The sequence below is a fragment of the Citrus sinensis genome, chromosome 5 (assembly GCF_022201045.2).
Source record: "Citrus sinensis cultivar Valencia sweet orange chromosome 5, DVS_A1.0, whole genome shotgun sequence".
In the NCBI taxonomy this organism is placed as follows: domain Eukaryota; kingdom Viridiplantae; phylum Streptophyta; class Magnoliopsida; order Sapindales; family Rutaceae; genus Citrus; species Citrus sinensis.
Window position 1 is genome coordinate 38722258 of NC_068560.1, and position 17183 is coordinate 38739440.

Here is a 17183-nt window from a genome sequence, read left to right on the forward strand (position 1 = left end):
AGATTCGAGTGTTACATGTACGCAACTTTTGTTGATGCCATCAGCATCAATCGAGCACCGTCCATCGTCATGTGATCTCCAATATCTGCCTAGTAGGAGGAAACTAACTGCCTTTCATATTCTTTTCGGCATAAGTTACAAACATGTGCCTTAACTTGTGATGGGTGGTACAAAAATTCAACAGCTATTATTAAAAAAAAAAAAAAAAAAGAAGTGATTGGTGACAGAAAATTTGTATTGAACGTAACATAATTGCTACAAGCTAAGACGGACCTCAATAAATCATTCATGGGTCCCAAGACAATCTGTGAAGTTAGCACAGAAAAGAAGAAGTTATTGAATCAACAGGGCTACATAATTCCAATCCCGACCTTCATATATTTGTCTCTCCCCAAGCTTAAGTCCCTACACAAAAATTTGATAGAGCTGCTCAAGAAACTAGGAGAAAAGTTCAAGCTGATCCTTCAAAAGGGACACGTACATAGAGTCGACCATGTAGACTAACAACCGCAGATGTCTGAAGAGGATCAATTCTTGAGGGTAAGATCACAACCTAAAAAACCACTCCTTCGTCAGATTTTTCCAGGACTGATAATCAAGATAGGATATCAAAGATTTAAAAGGCTATTATATCCTAACAACATTGTAACATCAAGACCATTTATACTCATTCCTCATACCATAGACTCTCTTAATCGTTACAATCCAGCAGTTACAGGAAAATTCCTGTCAAGGATATGTGGATCTATTTAATTCTTTAATTTTTCTCTCAATTATCACCCTATGTTCTCTTTCGTACAGCCAAGCCCTGTGCAATCCTTACTTGATGCTAAGTGCTCCTTTTCTTTTCCTTTTTTTATTTTTGGGTTTTTTTTGGGGGGGGGGGGGGGGGCTTTATCAAAGGTTTGAAAGTTATTATACCTTTTTAAATGGTGTGATACCCCACGGGTTGTCAACTTGCTCTGGTTCGCCTGTTATAACCAAACGTCCAGCAGGATCTGATTGAACTCGCACCTGAATCCACCAGAAGTCAAGTCCAGTTAAACATACAAGACCTGGCGGTACAGGAAGTCATCATTTGCAAACAAAAGATACTGTTTTAATGTGACTTCAAGAATGCCAAGCAATAAATCACATGAATGAATATCTAAATGTGGTCATGCAGATACAGTTAAACATACAAGACCTGGCGGTACAGGAAGTCATCATTTGCAAACAAAAGATACTGTTTTATTGTGACTTCAAGAATGCCAAGCAATAAATCACATGAATGAATATCTAAATGTGGTCATGCAGATACAGAAAGTCAAAAAGAAATCATAAATCTCATGCATCAGAGAAGTGGCAATGAAATGAATCATTCATTGGGCCAAGGGTAAATAATATACCCAGCTGTTCCCACTAAAATTATAACTCAATAGAAGATGAAATAAAAGCAAAATGAAATAGACTATACTGTCACTGATAATATCAACACTATGGCAGTCTATGGAAGCATATAATGCAATGCAGATCAGGTAACACCATTTGGTGGCTGAATGTTTTAAAAGATTTCCCAATTTGAAACCAATGTGATCAGAAGATCACAACATCCATCTACAGTTATTCAGAATTAACAATGCAGACCATGCCCCTGTTAATGTCAACTGTTATTTGATCGGAGAAGGTTACTAAGAAGGAGCTATTTATTTTAGATCCAACTAATAATCTAAGCAGCAGGGAAGAGAATTGAAACCCAAGAATGAGAAGAGAAGGGTTTCTACTTCCAAGAGAAGTACTTACCTCCTCACGGAGAAGCCCTGGCACCAGAGCATACACCTCATAGCAATCTTTCTGTGCATCAAAAGCTGCCTACTCAGATATATGACACAAAGACAACTGGACATTGCAGAATATATACCAGTTCAGAAATTATGAGAAAATAAGACGAGAGAAGCATACCGCTTCCCGCACATTAATCTTCACCCAATCAGCAGGAGGTCCGACATCAACAATTTCCGTAATGATTCTACACGATAAAAACCTTTTAGCCTTCTCAGATAAGAAAGTGCAAGAAAAATCTTAAAAACGAGAGACTTGTTGTGCGTGAATGTAGCTTTGTCGTTTACTTTTAGACTTCAAGGATAGTTGTACTTGTTCTTTGTTCCTTTCAAGAAGAAGTGGCATTCTGTATTTTAACGTGCACCACAGCAGAGTTGACCTTCCATGTAGGAGGGTACCAGTAAAGAAAACAACAAATGCAGTAGGTTGTGGCCTTTCTATTCGGGAGAAAAGAGTCGAGAGGATAAGCACCCATTTGGTAGGCCTTACATAGATACCCACTCTCTCTTGAGCAGAGTGAAAATTATTCCATGAAAAAATATATATATATATTTTGGCTTAAAGATCCTTCACTCCTTTCAATCCTTCAACAATAAGAAAACAACTGAGAAAGGAAAGCAGTTTATGAGGTAGGCATTAGATTGATATCAACAACCATATAGGTTGTCTCCTGTTGAGCTCTATAACATGTCAAGTTCTACAAGCACAGGGATCCAATTAGTTAAAAAGCATTAATTCTTAAGTTATGAAAGATTGAGAGTCTTTCAACAACGGTGAAGCTGATTTCATGTGCTATATAATCATTTATGGTATGTCCACCAACATATTTTATAACACTGTTGACATGGATGAATCAGGGGAAAAGAAAAGAACAAAACAAAAAACAAAAAGGGGGGAAAAAATCATAACTGAATTGAAAAAGTAGGAAAAAGAATAAGAAATAAATTCACGGAAAAATAATCACTAATCTTAACTGTTTATCTGCTTCAGTCAGTGCAGCTTTCTCAGCACTATCCAATGTCCTGTTTTTAGGCAGACCTGATCCGACAAAAACCAAACATAAGGTTTATGTACAGTTAGCAGGAAGTCTCTCTATTGACAGGGTAGCTTACCAATGTTCTTAAGCTGTTTCTCACGCCTAGCAGGAGAAGGTAAGCTCTTGTCCTATTCGATGAAAAATTAAACCTCTTATGAGCATCAGTGTGATGCATTAATTATCACATAAAATGATAAATGAATCGAGATTAAGAAATTAAAATGATCAAATTTTTGAGTATTAATAGACCTTGATAATAGGCTCAGCAACTTCACCATGTCCAAGAAGACGCTGAGCATGCCAACCCTGCATAGCACGAGCTGCAGCATCCCTACGTGCTCTACTGGATCCTGGAGTTTGATAGCCACTTGCCTGCACAGGGAAAGAGAGCAAAGAACAAGTCAGCAAACTCGGGTTCCAAAAGAAAAAAAAAACAAAGAAAAAGAGATAGTGGGCAGAGGTACGGTCGTTGTGTGGGATGGTTGTAAAGAACCAACAATATAAGCATTCAACTTATATAACAGACTAAGCCTGGTGCCCAAGTTTTTCAGTTAGCATGTATAAGCATAGAGAATTTCATTCAACAATAGTGTATTCCTATAGTTACCCTTGAAAATGCAGAATAAGTGAATCTTGGCCAAATTAGAATCAAAGAGGGGGACTTGAACCCCTTACCTTACCAAAAATTTGCATGATGAAGGCATCTCAACAGAGAATATACACACACTTACAATAACGGAGGTCCACATTAGAGAATCAAATACAACGACTGATGCTCCAACAAACATGAAATCCAAGCCAAAAGGAAGACAGACAAGCCATCAAATTGGAAAAAATCAAAGAAATAAGAAATCCATGGTCATAACATGATAGGTTTGTATCACGCCAAATACAATGCAAAATGAGTCAACTCGAATGTGCCAAATACAATGCAAACCTATCCACAACATTTGCTCACTGAAGAGAAAGGAAAAGAGTCGACAGCAATGTGCCTCATGGCGTTTCATATAATCAGATATTGTCCCCATCTAAAACATTTAAATGCAATCACGTACCACTGAACGAAGGGTAGCATTCATTAGCCTAGATATATACTCTCTCCCCATTCCCCTCTACAGGTTTTCTATATCCACTCCCATTCAGCATATAATTTCTATCGTGAACATTCATTACAAATGCTGTTGAGCTGACAAATCTTTCTAGGTCAGCCCATCATAAAGCATAAAGCAAATGCAATTGAAAAAAAAAAAAATGAGTTCTACCTCCTTTCCAGCATTCGTAGGCTGAGGGAAAGACGAAGCAGGGAGCTGAAGCTCGCCACTTAGCCTCTTATGCTTTTCATATTCCAACAGTGCCTGCACAAACTTGATAAGATCAAGGAGCAGCAAACACAAAAAGCACTCATGCAGACAAGTGATTGAAGGGAAAAATTAAGGACCCAGGAACAATAAGTACAATATAGAAACTTAAATTCAGTTTACTTTTCAAACAACTTATAAGGAACAATAAGTACAGAGAAAGAAGAATGTTAAGAAAATCATAAGAAAAAAGTTTCCAGCTAAATGCTACACAGGCATTTGATTCTCAATGAACACTCCCAATTTCTAGAGAAAATACAGATACATATACTACAAGAGTTTAAAAATATTGGGCAAATTCTAGAGGTGTATCAAGAGAAACAAAATGCATGGTCACATAAAACTTAATTCCAATGTACACAATTACTTGATGTCCCAACTAAAGAAGCAGTACCTTTTCATAGAAAATGCGGAAAGTCCAAGATACAGTGGTGCAGGTCCTGAAAGATCAAGAACATGAATACAATCAATTGCATAAGGCCTTTTACTAACTAGAATATTGCACTTATTCTCCATTTTTGAGAAAAATTTTAGGAGACATAAAGCAGTAATGGGTTAGACATGATAAGATATAAAGATCAAACCAGAATAACGCATCAATTGAAAAGTAAGGGGAAAATGTGACATTAAACAGCAAATTTCATATTCCAAAGCCATTGAGACTGACATGATTGATTAAAAATAATAATCTACAATATTCTTACTTTGGGGGGTGAAATGACTCTCCTACTTGCCGCCATAACTTTGAAGCAGTCACCTACAGTTGACCATAGAGTGAAAATAGTTGTCATGTCTTGACAGTGACAAATAGCTCAAGACTCATATTTTACGATATTGATGCACAAACTATAGGCAGAAAGTAACTGAATTCAACCACAAGATTCAACTCTATTTTGTCAACACTCTCTAAAATATGTAAACTCAACCTAGTGGCCAACCTTCTGCACTCATGGACAGACTTTTCATAGTTTAAACTTGGAAGAAAATGTGTTGATGATTAAGCTATAATATACAATCCAGTAATGTTTTAGTTGCATCACATTGCTTCTGTCACCAAAGAACAAAACCTTTTGGGAAAACAGAACAGAACAAAACTGGGGAAAAAATTACCGTAACAAAGAAAAATTTCATTCGTATAACGAAAAGTGACAAAATCATATGGAAGTCATAAGACAAAATACAACATACAAAAAGCACTTTAATGGGATTGGTCACTTTAAACATCAATTGAATCTGATCAAGGAAAACCCACTGCCCCATGAAATCCAATAAAGTACAAAAGGTGATAGCTAAGAACAGTGAAGTACATCCAGAGCTACAAGATCATCCAGGAAACTGAAACAAATAGCATATAAATGTTCAATCATACCACTTCATAGCCACCCAATCTAACAACAGCCCTCCATAACCTGCAACCGTGAAAAACACAGAATTTAGCATCCCCTCGAAAAGGTGAAACAAAGGTGTCCATTTTCCCAATTTAAAACATTCATCACCAGAGACTTACTTAAGGCAGTTTAATGGTTCTCCATAAAACTTCGGTGGTTTAAATTCCAGGGCATTCTCCCTATAGAAACTTTCAATCTCCTTCATGAACTCTGCTTGCTCCTCTGGCGTCCCTTCATCAGCCTCTCCCATCTCCAAATTGAACAAGAAATAAAATTGTCAAAAATAAAAGCAATGTTGAAAATACTAGTTTTCTATATCCTACTTGTATTGACCTGAAGTACCTCAATATCATTCAACCAATTCTTTGATTTCCTCACACTCTCATCCTCAGCTTTAGACGTCGAAGACTCCCCGTGTGGGATGGGAGTTACAGAGGTATTAGTTTTGGGCTCATTCTCAACATGGGTGTCATCACCATTGGTCTTACTTGTACTCTCTGGCAGCTCATCAGTACCAGCACCACCACCACCAGATTTTGTATTCACACCGGCGGTGGCTTCAGCATCAGACTTTTCAGGAAACACTTCATCAACACTAGGCAATGTCTCAGGCTTATCCTCAGCTGTCTCCCGACATGATGACTGCCCATTTTCACTAGGTTGCTGAGAAGCTTGTTGCTGTTGAGCACTTGCTTCAACAAGATTAGCTTCTGAAATATGCAGTGAATCTTGGTCCACCATTTCAGTGTCTCCCATTTCCCTTATATTGATTCTAGTCTCTAAACACACACACAGAGTAAAATACACGTTGTATCGATGAATTCTACCAAAATAAGCAGATAATTCATACAAAACGACATTAAATGTTCCTAAATTCTCATCCTACCACAGTAATTTACACATGAGCCTCAAAATTGAAAACCAAACCCTAATTTTAAGTTTGATTTAATAAAGGATGAAGAAAATAATTAAACTTTTTCTAACCAAAAAAAAAAAAAAACTCCTTTACTTCCCTCGCTTTTGTTCGGATAAAGCAAAGAGCTTAAACTTACTTTTTTTTTTTTCCTGTTTTTCTATTTTTTCTAACACTTGAACGATATATATTATAAATGAGACGCACGACAAACAAAAAAAAAAAACCAAAAAAAGTTGTTTCAGACCTCAGTGCGTCAAAAACCAAAAACAAGAAAAATTCTTTTTCTTTCTTAAAAAAAAAAGGAAGGGGGAAAAGAAAAAATAGCTTGCCTGAGCGACGGTGAGTAGTAGAGGCGAAACAAGCGGGAGCTAGAGATTAGGGAAGAGGAGGAGGAGGCTCAACGGCGCGTGTTAGGGTTTAGTTCAGCTAGAAATTGACAATGCTGGTAATTACAAGAGTCAGAGCCAGAGGGAGCAATAAATGGAAACCAGAGGGATATTATCCAGCTAACACAGAAAGAAAGTAACGTTCATGGCAGGTACCGTATACTCTGCACTCTGCACTCGCCACCAGTGCGGTTTCGTTTCGATGTTTGAATATTGCTTGAGACGACGGTGAAGTCAAATTATTTATTTTATGAGCAACAAAACGAAGGTTTAATTTTGAAAAGATAAATAATTAAACAACTCAGCTCAGCTCAGCTCAGCCAAAATTAGCAATAATACCACCGCGATCACTCGTTCATTAATTTGCCTTTCCGACTTCAAAAATACTTTGCTTTCTTTTACTCCACACCGCTGAACATCTGGCCTGTTTTATCACTTTCATTCACCCTTTTAAAGGACTTTATTTGTATGTATTTTTCTTTTTACTTAATAATAATAATAGTAAAATCATTATTAGAACGATCTTAAATCAAAATAAAATTATTTAATCATTTTTTTTTCCTTGTAAGCCCGTGTGCTAATTAAATTGATCCACAATTGTTTGCAAACGTAGTGCAATTATTACACTAATATTACATTTGTACCACTGTCATGTCCAATTAATGTGAACAACATGTTAACACAAGCCACTTAATTTTTTACAATAATATTTTACCTGAGAAACAAAAATCTTTACTTTTAACGGTTCGAGAAATGGCTCTAATTCTATTATCAACCGAATATACGGGTTGCCCTTCTCAAATTTGTAATTTTCCCAACACTCGTGCAAAGCACATCGATCATTGGACCAGGGTTACAAATGTTTGACATGGGTGTCGGACGTCAGATCACTCGAATTGTTCAAAATCGAAATTTGTGCACATAAGGTATTGAACAAACCTGTCGAGATACAGGTTGGTGGGGGAAGTGTTGTTAACAGAGAAATAAGTCCGTTGGTTGAGGTGAGGCCAGAAAGTGATAGGTTCTTTTAGGGCTTTTAGAACTGCTAGTTGAATGGTATAAGAAGGGGAAAATTTTGGTATCTGTCCAGAGTCAGGAAATATGCAATGCTCTGTTCAGGGATTTGCTTAGGAATGGGTATCCTTGCCTTTCGCTTCATGGGGCAAAACAATCAGACAGATCGTGAGTTAAACCATTTCTGATTTTGAGAGCAATGTCTGCAGTTTGTTGATTGCCACTGGAGTTGCTGCTAGAGGTTTAGGTGTGAAGAAGCTTGAACTAGGGATCAACTTTATATATATATATATATATCCTCCAAATCACTATGAGGATTATGCTCACCGTGTTGTTAGAACTGGCAGAGCTGGTTGAAAAGGCTGTGCCATTACATTTATCTCTGAGGAGGATGCAAAATACGCACCAGATCTTGGAAAGGCTTTGCAGCTATCTGAGCAAGTTGTTCCTGATGACCTGTAAGCCCTCGCTGATAGTTTCATGGCTAAAGTGAATCAGGGACTTGAGCAAGCCCATGTCACTGGTTGTGGCGGAAGTGGTTTCAAATTTAACGAAGAGGAAGATGAGAAGAGGAAAGCAGTGAAGAAAGCTCAGGCAAAAGACTATGGCTTTGAGGAAGACAAGTCAGATTCTGAAGATGAAGATGAAGGAATCCGGAAGGCTGGTGGCGACATCTCATGGCAAGATGCCCTTGCTGAGATTGCATCTATTGCTGCTGCCTCCAAGGCCTCAGCTTCAATGCCAACTCCTATTGGTGCTGCTCATTCTTGGCCTATCGGTACCTGGAGCAGCACCAGTTGTCTCTGCTACCAGGCTGCCTGTGGTACCAAATGACCGGGCAGCTTAGGCGGCAGCATTAGCAGCTGCCATTAGCTTGCAACATAATTTGGCAAAGATTCAATCTGATGCAATGCCAGAACATTATGAAGCAGAGTTGGAGATTACTGATTTTCTACAGAATGCTCGATGGAAGGTTACACACAAGGAAACACAGGGTCCAATTTTGGAATGGACTGGAGCTGCCATTACCACAAGGGGCCAATATATCCCCACGTAGCCGGATCCCAGGTCTAGGGGAACGCAAGCTCTACTTGTTTATTGCGAGCCCTACTGAACAGTCTGTCAATAGAGCTACAGCCTAGTTAAGACATGGTTTGGAAGACTTCACAAATCTGGCACTACTGCTGCCGGGTGGAGCACAACCGGGCAGGTACTTGGTCGTACGAAATTGTAAGGACTGAGCTTTTAATTCACACTAGAAGCATGGCCTTATTTGTCTATATTGGACTTGAAAGTTGACTATCCATCTGATTCTGTTAAACTTTTAATGTTTTTCCTCGGGATGGTTGTTTGGTTTGGAAATTTCTTTGTTAATTCCTTGGTGGACTTAAATTTGTGATTTTGTGGATGATGCCATGCTATGTTTAGCACTCTTTAGTTATAAAATAGAATCCAAAGGAATCTATTTCTTCATATATATGGAAGCCTAATTTGTATATAGGGTGATAGGGTTAAGAAGAATTAGTGAGTTTGCTAGCGTGCCATGGAAACAGAACAGAAATGCCTCTGTTCCATTTGCCGCCTAGAAGTTGCAGATATAGCCATAGTCAAAACTCTTTTATCATGATATTAAACTTACAAGCCAGAAGCAGATTCTCAAATGTTCTTTTTTTGGTTTAAATTCCCTTCACCGTTATCTCTTGTGGCTCTCTTAGAATTAAATGTGTTTGTTAAGTTTGTTTTCGATTTCCACGACTCTTCGCCTTGGTTTTTTAATTTTTCCTTCTCTCTCTCTTGTTTCTGTTCTTTCTCCATTGCATGAGGGATTTAAGCCCATGCTCACATGTTCAATATATAGTCTCTGCCACTATCTTAGCTATCGGGCTGTCAAAGAGATGGTGGTACCATCTGTTGCAATGCTTTTGCTTAATGTTGGTTCCGATTATTGTAATGTATGGTTTATATAATTCTTTTTTTTTTTACCATACCATACCATCTGTGACTGTGTTATTATTTTTATGGTATCTTGTACTCTTTTGTTTTGTGCTTTTGTACGAGTGTAGTCATAAAGCTCCAGAAGCTATCTTTATGTAAGGGGTAGAGCTTATTATGGCTCATGCCTCCATTATGTACAAAACCTGACCAGAATGCATACTGTTACTGATGAGGGAATGTGAGAGAGTTTCCCATCCATGAGTTTGGCATCTTTAATGATGCCTTCATTTCATTTTTCAGACTTAAATCTGTTCTGATGGTATACTAAAATCTCATGATTGAATTCTTTTTCGCTTTTGAAACTGATCATGATCGTGAACGTGAATGCCTTGGAGGATGCAGACAGTAAGACTTGCGTATAGGAGGGTATCCATAGATATAATGGATTAGTAGCGCAAAACAATTAAGTTTTACTTGTTTACACCAGTCACCGGAAACAGGAATAGATTTTGTTTTTGTTTTCATATCTGCTGCAATTGCACGGAAACTATGATTGAGCTTGAGCCAGAGCCAGAGCCAGCACTTGCTGTCTGTCACTTAGAAGATGACAAACAGTCCGGAAGCAGAACAGAAGTTGGTCGGCCCAAAACAAGAAGAATTACTTATCTGTCGCCGTGCTGCACCGGAGGAATTGAAACTTTTGAACCGAGAGATGACATGGCCCGATAATTCTAATTTAGAAATCTAATCTCCCATCCCATAGAACAAAGGCAAATCTGGCAACTTGAACATTTTATCAGTTCCCTTTTTCATTTTTTGAGCCATAATAATTCAGTCGTTAATTAATTATGCATGGAATGTGTTGTTGGCCTACGCACCTAGTCTGAATGAACGTAGGAAAAAAATATTAAAAGAAATGTTGGAGAAGAGGATATTGACAATTGTGAAATGTCAACCCACGAGACGTATAGGTGCGGTGCGGCTGCTCGAGTGGGCTCCGCATTGACGATTGTGAAAGGCCTCGACCTCGGACTTCGCCGCCAGTGCTTTTGGCAAGTCTCAACTGATTTATTGGTTTTGGATGAGGACCCTGACTGAGGTAAAAGCCCAGTAGGCTCGAGCGGGCGGTACATCTGTTTTGACTTTTGAGTTGTGAGTTGACTTTTTAGACTCGCTGTGCATGTGCGTAACGTTTTGTTGTTTCCTGGAAGAGGATGCGCGTACGAACGCGTGTTATGCATGCGCGGCTCATCATTGAATCACGCGTCTTCTGTCGACGACATCATAACTTTAAAAACTTTGACTGTTTCAACGAATTCAACCGAAAATATTACTGCACGTTCTGTTTTTGGTTCATTGCATGTTCTTATCTCTAGCTTTGTAAGACACAAATTTATTTACGTCTCTGGTACACGTGCGATGAGATATGAAATTTGCACTCTACTAGATCGGGATTATTTATACATACACAATTACAAATGTGCTTCTAAAATAATATTCATTCATTCATTTTGCGGTTGCGTCGTGTCGTTGCTGCATTTCCTCGTACTACTGCGATTTAATTAATTAAGGCAATAGATTACTTGGTTTTTGCATTTCGTAATTAGAACAATGGGAGCTTTGGATCTTTTCATTGCTTCATCGATTCCAGTCTTGAAAGTGCTCCTGATAACCGCTCTTGGCTCGTATCTGGCTCTGGATCATGTCAATATTTTAGGTGAAGATGCCCGGAAGCATATTAATAATGTGAGTTCTTGATTCTTGATTACAACTGCAAATTCTTCTTCTTCCTTAATTCGAACGTAACCTCTCCATTCACCTGTTAATCAATCAATCAATCAATCACTAACACTTCCTATTTAATTTTTGTGTTGCGAAACTGAAACAGCTAGTGTTCTACGTATTCAACCCGGCCCTTGTGGCCTCCAACCTTGCCAATACAATTACATATGAGAGCATGCTCAAGTTGTGAGTCAAATTCTAATTTTTCTGTCCACTATATTGAATCTCTGCTCTCGCAACACAGTAAAACTTTTGAGAATATCTATGCATTGTTGAATTCTTGAATAATGTCACAGATGGTTCATGCCGTTCAATGTCCTCATCACATTTCTCGTTGGTTCAATACTGGGATGGATAGTTGTCCAATTTACAAGACCTCCCTCACATCTCCGAGGGCTTATTGTGGGTTGCTGTGCTGCAGGTCTGCTCAAATTTTACAATACTATTTATATATATGGTTTCTGTTACTTACAACATCCACTGTTTCACTCACGAAATGTTTTCTTAATGATTTTCAATCTCTGTGTGCAGGAAACTTGGGGAACATGCCTCTTATTATTATCCCGGCAGTTTGTAAAGAAAAAGGAAGCCCCTTTGGATCTCCTGATACCTGCCAAACATATGGATTGGCTTATGCTTCTCTTTCCATGGCGGTAATACAATACTTCATATCGACATAACAGAATACTTCATGCCTATATATATTCAGTTTCTTTCCAATAGCATAATTGGCATGCATGATCTTCTCCAGCAGTTTCGAAACTTGCTTAACAAATTGCATGATTCTTTAGCCCATTCTAATCATTTTACCTCGGAGGGATTTCTTTCAAGTTCTGTTACTTCCTAGCTTTTACATTTCAGGTTGGAGCAATCTATTTGTGGTCTTATGTTTACAATATTGTGAGAGCATCTTCAACTGGAATCAGTAGAGAATCTAGAACAATTGACGAACCTTTCAGTAAGTCTGTGGCAGATGGCTCCATCTCAGGGACGGGGAGTTGCAGCGAACCGTTACTTTCTTCCAAAGAGTTCTTGACACCTGCAGATCAACTTGCATTGCCTTGCACTATATCTGAGGTGAGAACACAAGTAGATTCATTTACGAACTCTAGCCACCCCTCCCTTCACTGATTCTTTTTGAGGCTTAAGACAAGTGTGTGTTGGAAAATTTTTCTTTCAAGACTAGGGATTTGATCTTTGGCACTCTATGACAGGTGAAAGGTTCATATAGTATGAAGCAGCAAGTGAAGTTGTTTTTCGCGAAGATTAATCTGAAGTCTATGTTTGCCCCTTCGACTATTGGAGCGGTATGGCCTCAATGCTTTTTATCTTACTGCATTAAGCACTTTTTTCTCTAAAATGGAAGCATTTACTCTTGTCGAGAAAGGGAAAATGAAAATGGAAGGAAGCGCCCAGCAGGTCTCTCATTTGATGCATTTATGCACATTAACAAAGGTTCATCTTACTTTTTGGATCAATCGATCCAGAGGATTTTGTAAAGACAAATCTCATGAAGATTGGCCTGTTGTCATGATTTTGGTACAAGCTCCTGATTGTACATTTATCACATTAACTGAACTGCCGATTCTTTGTTCTGTGTAGCTTGCTGGATTTATAATTGGACTTGTCCCTCTGTTCCGAAAGTCAATGATTGGTGATAGTGCTCCTCTTCGTGTGATTCAAGATTCTGCTTCTTTAATAGGGTATGGAAATCATCCACAAACCCAGTTACAGCTCTAAGCTACATTATGTTAATCTCACAAAAACACTGTCAACTGATATAATTTGTTCCCTGATAACAAACATCAAAAGACAAAGACTCTACTTCCTCCAGCTATGCTTCTAAAGTTTGAATTTTGACTGCAGAGATGGAGCCATTCCAACCGTCACATTGGTTGTTGGAGGAAACCTCCTCAGAGGTAACTGATGAAGGATTAACTTTTGCACTCTGGTTAAACTAACTTTTGAGCGAGCAATTTCAAACAAGTGGTTACTGATATTGGAATTGGGTTTCAGGTCTGCGAGGTTCAGGAATTCAGAAAAGTATTGTTTTTGGCATTGTCGTTGCCCGTTATGTTGCTCTGCCTCTGGTTGGCATTGTCATTGTGAAAGGGGCAGTCCGGTTTGGTTTCGTGTGTTCAGATGATCTTCTCTATCAATTCATTCTTCTGCTTCAATTTGCAATGCCGCCTGCCATGAACATAGGTACAAACAAGCAACCAATTTTATCAAGTTAAATTCAGAATTTGGTTAAGTGAAATTCAGAATTTTTTCCAACTTATGTTCAAAATTCTTATTCATGAAGGGGAAATTACCTATGATTTAAATCTTTATGCAGGTACCATCACTCAATTGTTTGGAGCTGGTGAAAGTGAATGTTCCGTCATCATGCTATGGACTTACGCCTTGGCCTCAGTTTCAATTACTTTGTGGTCCACATTCTTTTTGTGGCTTGTGTCTTGAACTGCACACTACTGAGTATTTTTGGCGATTCATCTCATGGAAAAATTTTGCCCATTAAATTAAGTTAAATATTTAAGTCTAGAAAAAGTTTTCGTGGATCAGATTCTCAATTAGAAGCATAGTCCCCGAATTGATTTTTGCGAAAAGAGGAAAAATACACCATGAAGTGTTATCGAACCTTGAAACTGTAAAACTGTAATTTTAGATATTCTTTGCAATCCAATTTCGTAAACAATACCATGAGGTTCCTGAAGTGATTTGTGCAAAAAAGAAAAAATGTAAATGCTCCATGCAATTCCAAAAAATTGAATTAATGTAGCGTAGTAGAAATTTTGAAAATGTACTCGGTAATTGTGAAACTAGCAAGGAGCAAATCATTAGTCATAGAATTAGTCACTGAATATTAAATCCAACTTGAGAGCCACCACAATATCCTAAAAACAAATATTACAAGACTGAGATATGCTTGAGAGAAGCAAATAGACTCCTCCGCTACAGAAATCCCGTTTGCTGGGTTCTCCAATCATCACAAACCAAGGATCCTAGTTTCCGTCACTAGTTGACACAGATCGTCAGAGTCTTGTCTTGTCCAGATCATCAAAGTATGGGTGTTCCATAGCTTTCTTTGCTGAGATTCTCTTGGAGGGGTCATATTGCAACATTTGCTGCATATGCAAACATTTTAATAGTTATTGTAGGTAAAAGAAAAAGGAGGAAACAAGTTATAGGATCATGTGCTGCTGTCTATGTATGAGAATTGTCTCACATAATTAGCCCATCATTTACCTCAAGCAGATCCAGGCCATCCTTGTCCAAATTTGGAACAGCTGTTGCTAGACTTTGAGGGTTCCATTGCGGGTACTCATGCCAGTTCATTAAACTGCTAACTCCAGGCCAGACTTTCTCATTGGGAGTGCCTAATAACCTGCATACAATATCAAAGATGCATGAGAGCACATGGATAGAAATAAATAAAGCAGAAAAGTCAGAAGTAAAGGTGATCATATTCAACCTGAAAATATGCAGAAGCTGTTGGAGTTCAGAATCTCCAGGGAAAAGTGCTGTCTTTGTAACCAGTTCCGCTGCAGTTCAGAATAAACAGAGAGATCAAGTTCATTTGCTGGGTAGAATAGGGGACTATTGCTTAGGTTTGAAGACTAAACAAAGAAAGAAAGCAGGGGATCTATACCAAATATACAGGCAACAGACCACATATCAACTGCAGTTGAGTAATGGGTGGACCCCAAAAGGACTTCCGGAGCCCTATACCAGAGGGTCAATATCTGCAACACATTTGATGTGCATTATTTTAGCTTATTATACTAGAAGAATATGTTATCAAGCACACATGCGTGAGGTGTATTTAATTAAGAACACAGGATAGATACCTCATGAGTATATTTCTTAATTGGAAGAGTAAATGCTCGAGCTAAACCAAGATCTGCTATCTTAAGTGTCATAGTCTTTCGGTCCATCAACAGATTGTGAGGCTTAAGGTCCCTGAGTTGAAAGATAAAAACAAAATCAATTTAGGGTTTTTGGGCCCTAACATGAAATTAGATGAGAGAAGTGAATTACCTATGAAGGATTCCATGTCCATGGCAGAAAGCAACACCCTTGCAAAGTTGGTACATTAAGCTCTGCAGAGCAAGTGGATATATAGTTAATTTGGATGTTGATTATTTAATAGACAGATTATTAATTAAAAAAGAAAAGGTAGATTTGTACCTTGACAGTGTTAACAGGAATGTTCTCTCCAGTTTGGCGGAAGCTTCGGATGTACTTCTTCAGATCAGTGTCCATGTACTCAAAAACAAGGTAGAGCACCGTCCTGCCTTCCTTGTTCTGGCCTTGTTTGACATCCATCAACCTGAAAATAAATTAACCGCTGAATTATGCAAATAAAGATTAGCATGTGAAAACAGAGAAGACATGCATTAATCTTTAATTTTCCTTTGCTAACTGTTAACAAGAAACAGAAGAAAATTCCAAAGAACTAATATTGAGATCCACTGTAAGGGCATAACAAACTGAGATCCACATAAAAGAAAAAAAAAATTGACCTTCTAGGACTTAACAGAGCATGAGATATTAGGTAGGGTGCGATCAAGCTTAAGAATATAAGAAAGTGCATTCAAAGGAAAAGGGGTGACAGATCAAAAACCTAGAATCAAGCCTGAAATTGAAACCCAAATATCACATACTAAGAGTGGACCGGAACAACAACATCAAGAACCCTAGAACGAAATGTTAGCACAAAATTCAAAAACCCTAAAGAAACAGATTCAAGAAAACGGTGAAATGAAGTATACCTAACAACATGGGGATCGCGAGAGAGCATGCGCAAGATGGAGACCTCCCGGAGAGTGGTTGGGGGTACGCCTTCATCGTCCTCGTGGAGACGAGTCTTCTTGAGAGCAACGATCTTCCCAGTTGCCTTCTCTCTTGCTCTGTATACTTTCCCGTACGTCCCTTCTCCTACTTTCTCTAGCTTCTCAAATGCGTCCATCACCATTCTTGCTTTCTTTTCTTTTCTTTTTACTCTTTCAAAATCTAAAATAAAATCAACAACAAAAGGATCAACCGAGACGCATTCCTTTTTAAGGAGTGGGGAATTTATAACCGTTAAGAAGAGCGTTGACACGGGCTGTCTCTAACGGGAAGTTTCTTTTTTCTTTTTGAAATTCAAATGTCACTCCAGTTTTCCATATATGCCCTTGCGAGAAACGGATTTGGACAGTCCGGTCCAGTTCCATTAAGAGAAGCCTGTTTTTCTTCTAATTTGGATAAGCCTTTTCTTTATATTAAATAATTCATTTGTTTTATTTTATCTTTTTCTTTTTTTTTTTAAATTTAACAAATAAAATATCAGCGAGTGTTAATTGTTTGGGGGTGTTGCACCGGTTGGCTGTGACAGTACTGTACAGGTACAGGTACAGCTACAAAATTAGAATTTTATACTTTAATACCGGTTCTAAACGAAGCCTTACTATTATTGGATAATATGCAGAGGTATGCATACTAATGCAATAAGAGAAGAGTCATGGGCAAATAAAATCAACATGCATTCTTGCATGAAAATTG

At 38.2% G+C, this 17183-nt stretch overlaps 3 protein-coding genes and 1 pseudogene across 3 annotated transcripts; 2 read left to right on the forward strand and 2 right to left on the reverse strand.

Annotated features, from left to right (window-relative positions):
• Positions 1–214: 214 nt before the first annotated feature.
• On the reverse strand, positions 215–7336 carry LOC102610873 (AT-rich interactive domain-containing protein 6). The gene is made up of 16 exons (XM_006473801.4): positions 7062–7336; positions 6849–6961; positions 5946–6382; positions 5723–5853; positions 5585–5624; positions 4920–4972; positions 4610–4655; positions 4120–4212; positions 3107–3229; positions 2934–2985; positions 2796–2859; positions 1942–2008; positions 1783–1833; positions 922–1014; positions 482–553; positions 215–405 (listed from the first exon to the last, which is right to left on the reverse strand). The coding sequence occupies exons 3-16, from the start codon at positions 6357–6359 to the stop codon at positions 334–336; spliced, it is 1371 nt and encodes a 456-aa protein (XP_006473864.2). The 5' UTR covers positions 6360–6382; positions 6849–6961; positions 7062–7336; the 3' UTR covers positions 215–333.
• A 378-nt stretch (positions 7337–7714) lies between these two features.
• Positions 7715–10923, forward strand: LOC102608308 (DEAD-box ATP-dependent RNA helicase 42-like; annotated as a pseudogene).
• A 387-nt stretch (positions 10924–11310) lies between these two features.
• Positions 11311–15027, forward strand: LOC102611371 (protein PIN-LIKES 3-like). The gene is made up of 10 exons (XM_006473802.4): positions 11311–11600; positions 11743–11822; positions 11933–12057; positions 12168–12289; positions 12498–12713; positions 12851–12943; positions 13239–13339; positions 13503–13555; positions 13653–13841; positions 13975–15027. The coding sequence occupies exons 1-10, from the start codon at positions 11466–11468 to the stop codon at positions 14097–14099; spliced, it is 1239 nt and encodes a 412-aa protein (XP_006473865.2). The 5' UTR covers positions 11311–11465; the 3' UTR covers positions 14100–15027.
• On the reverse strand, positions 14451–16721 carry LOC102611664 (cyclin-dependent kinase B2-2). The gene is made up of 8 exons (XM_006473803.4): positions 16412–16721; positions 15828–15969; positions 15678–15739; positions 15488–15599; positions 15289–15382; positions 15112–15181; positions 14886–15024; positions 14451–14764 (listed from the first exon to the last, which is right to left on the reverse strand). Exons 1-8 carry the CDS (start codon positions 16612–16614, stop codon positions 14672–14674), a joined length of 915 nt encoding a protein of 304 aa, XP_006473866.1. The 5' UTR covers positions 16615–16721; the 3' UTR covers positions 14451–14671.
• Positions 16722–17183: the final 462 nt, after the last annotated feature.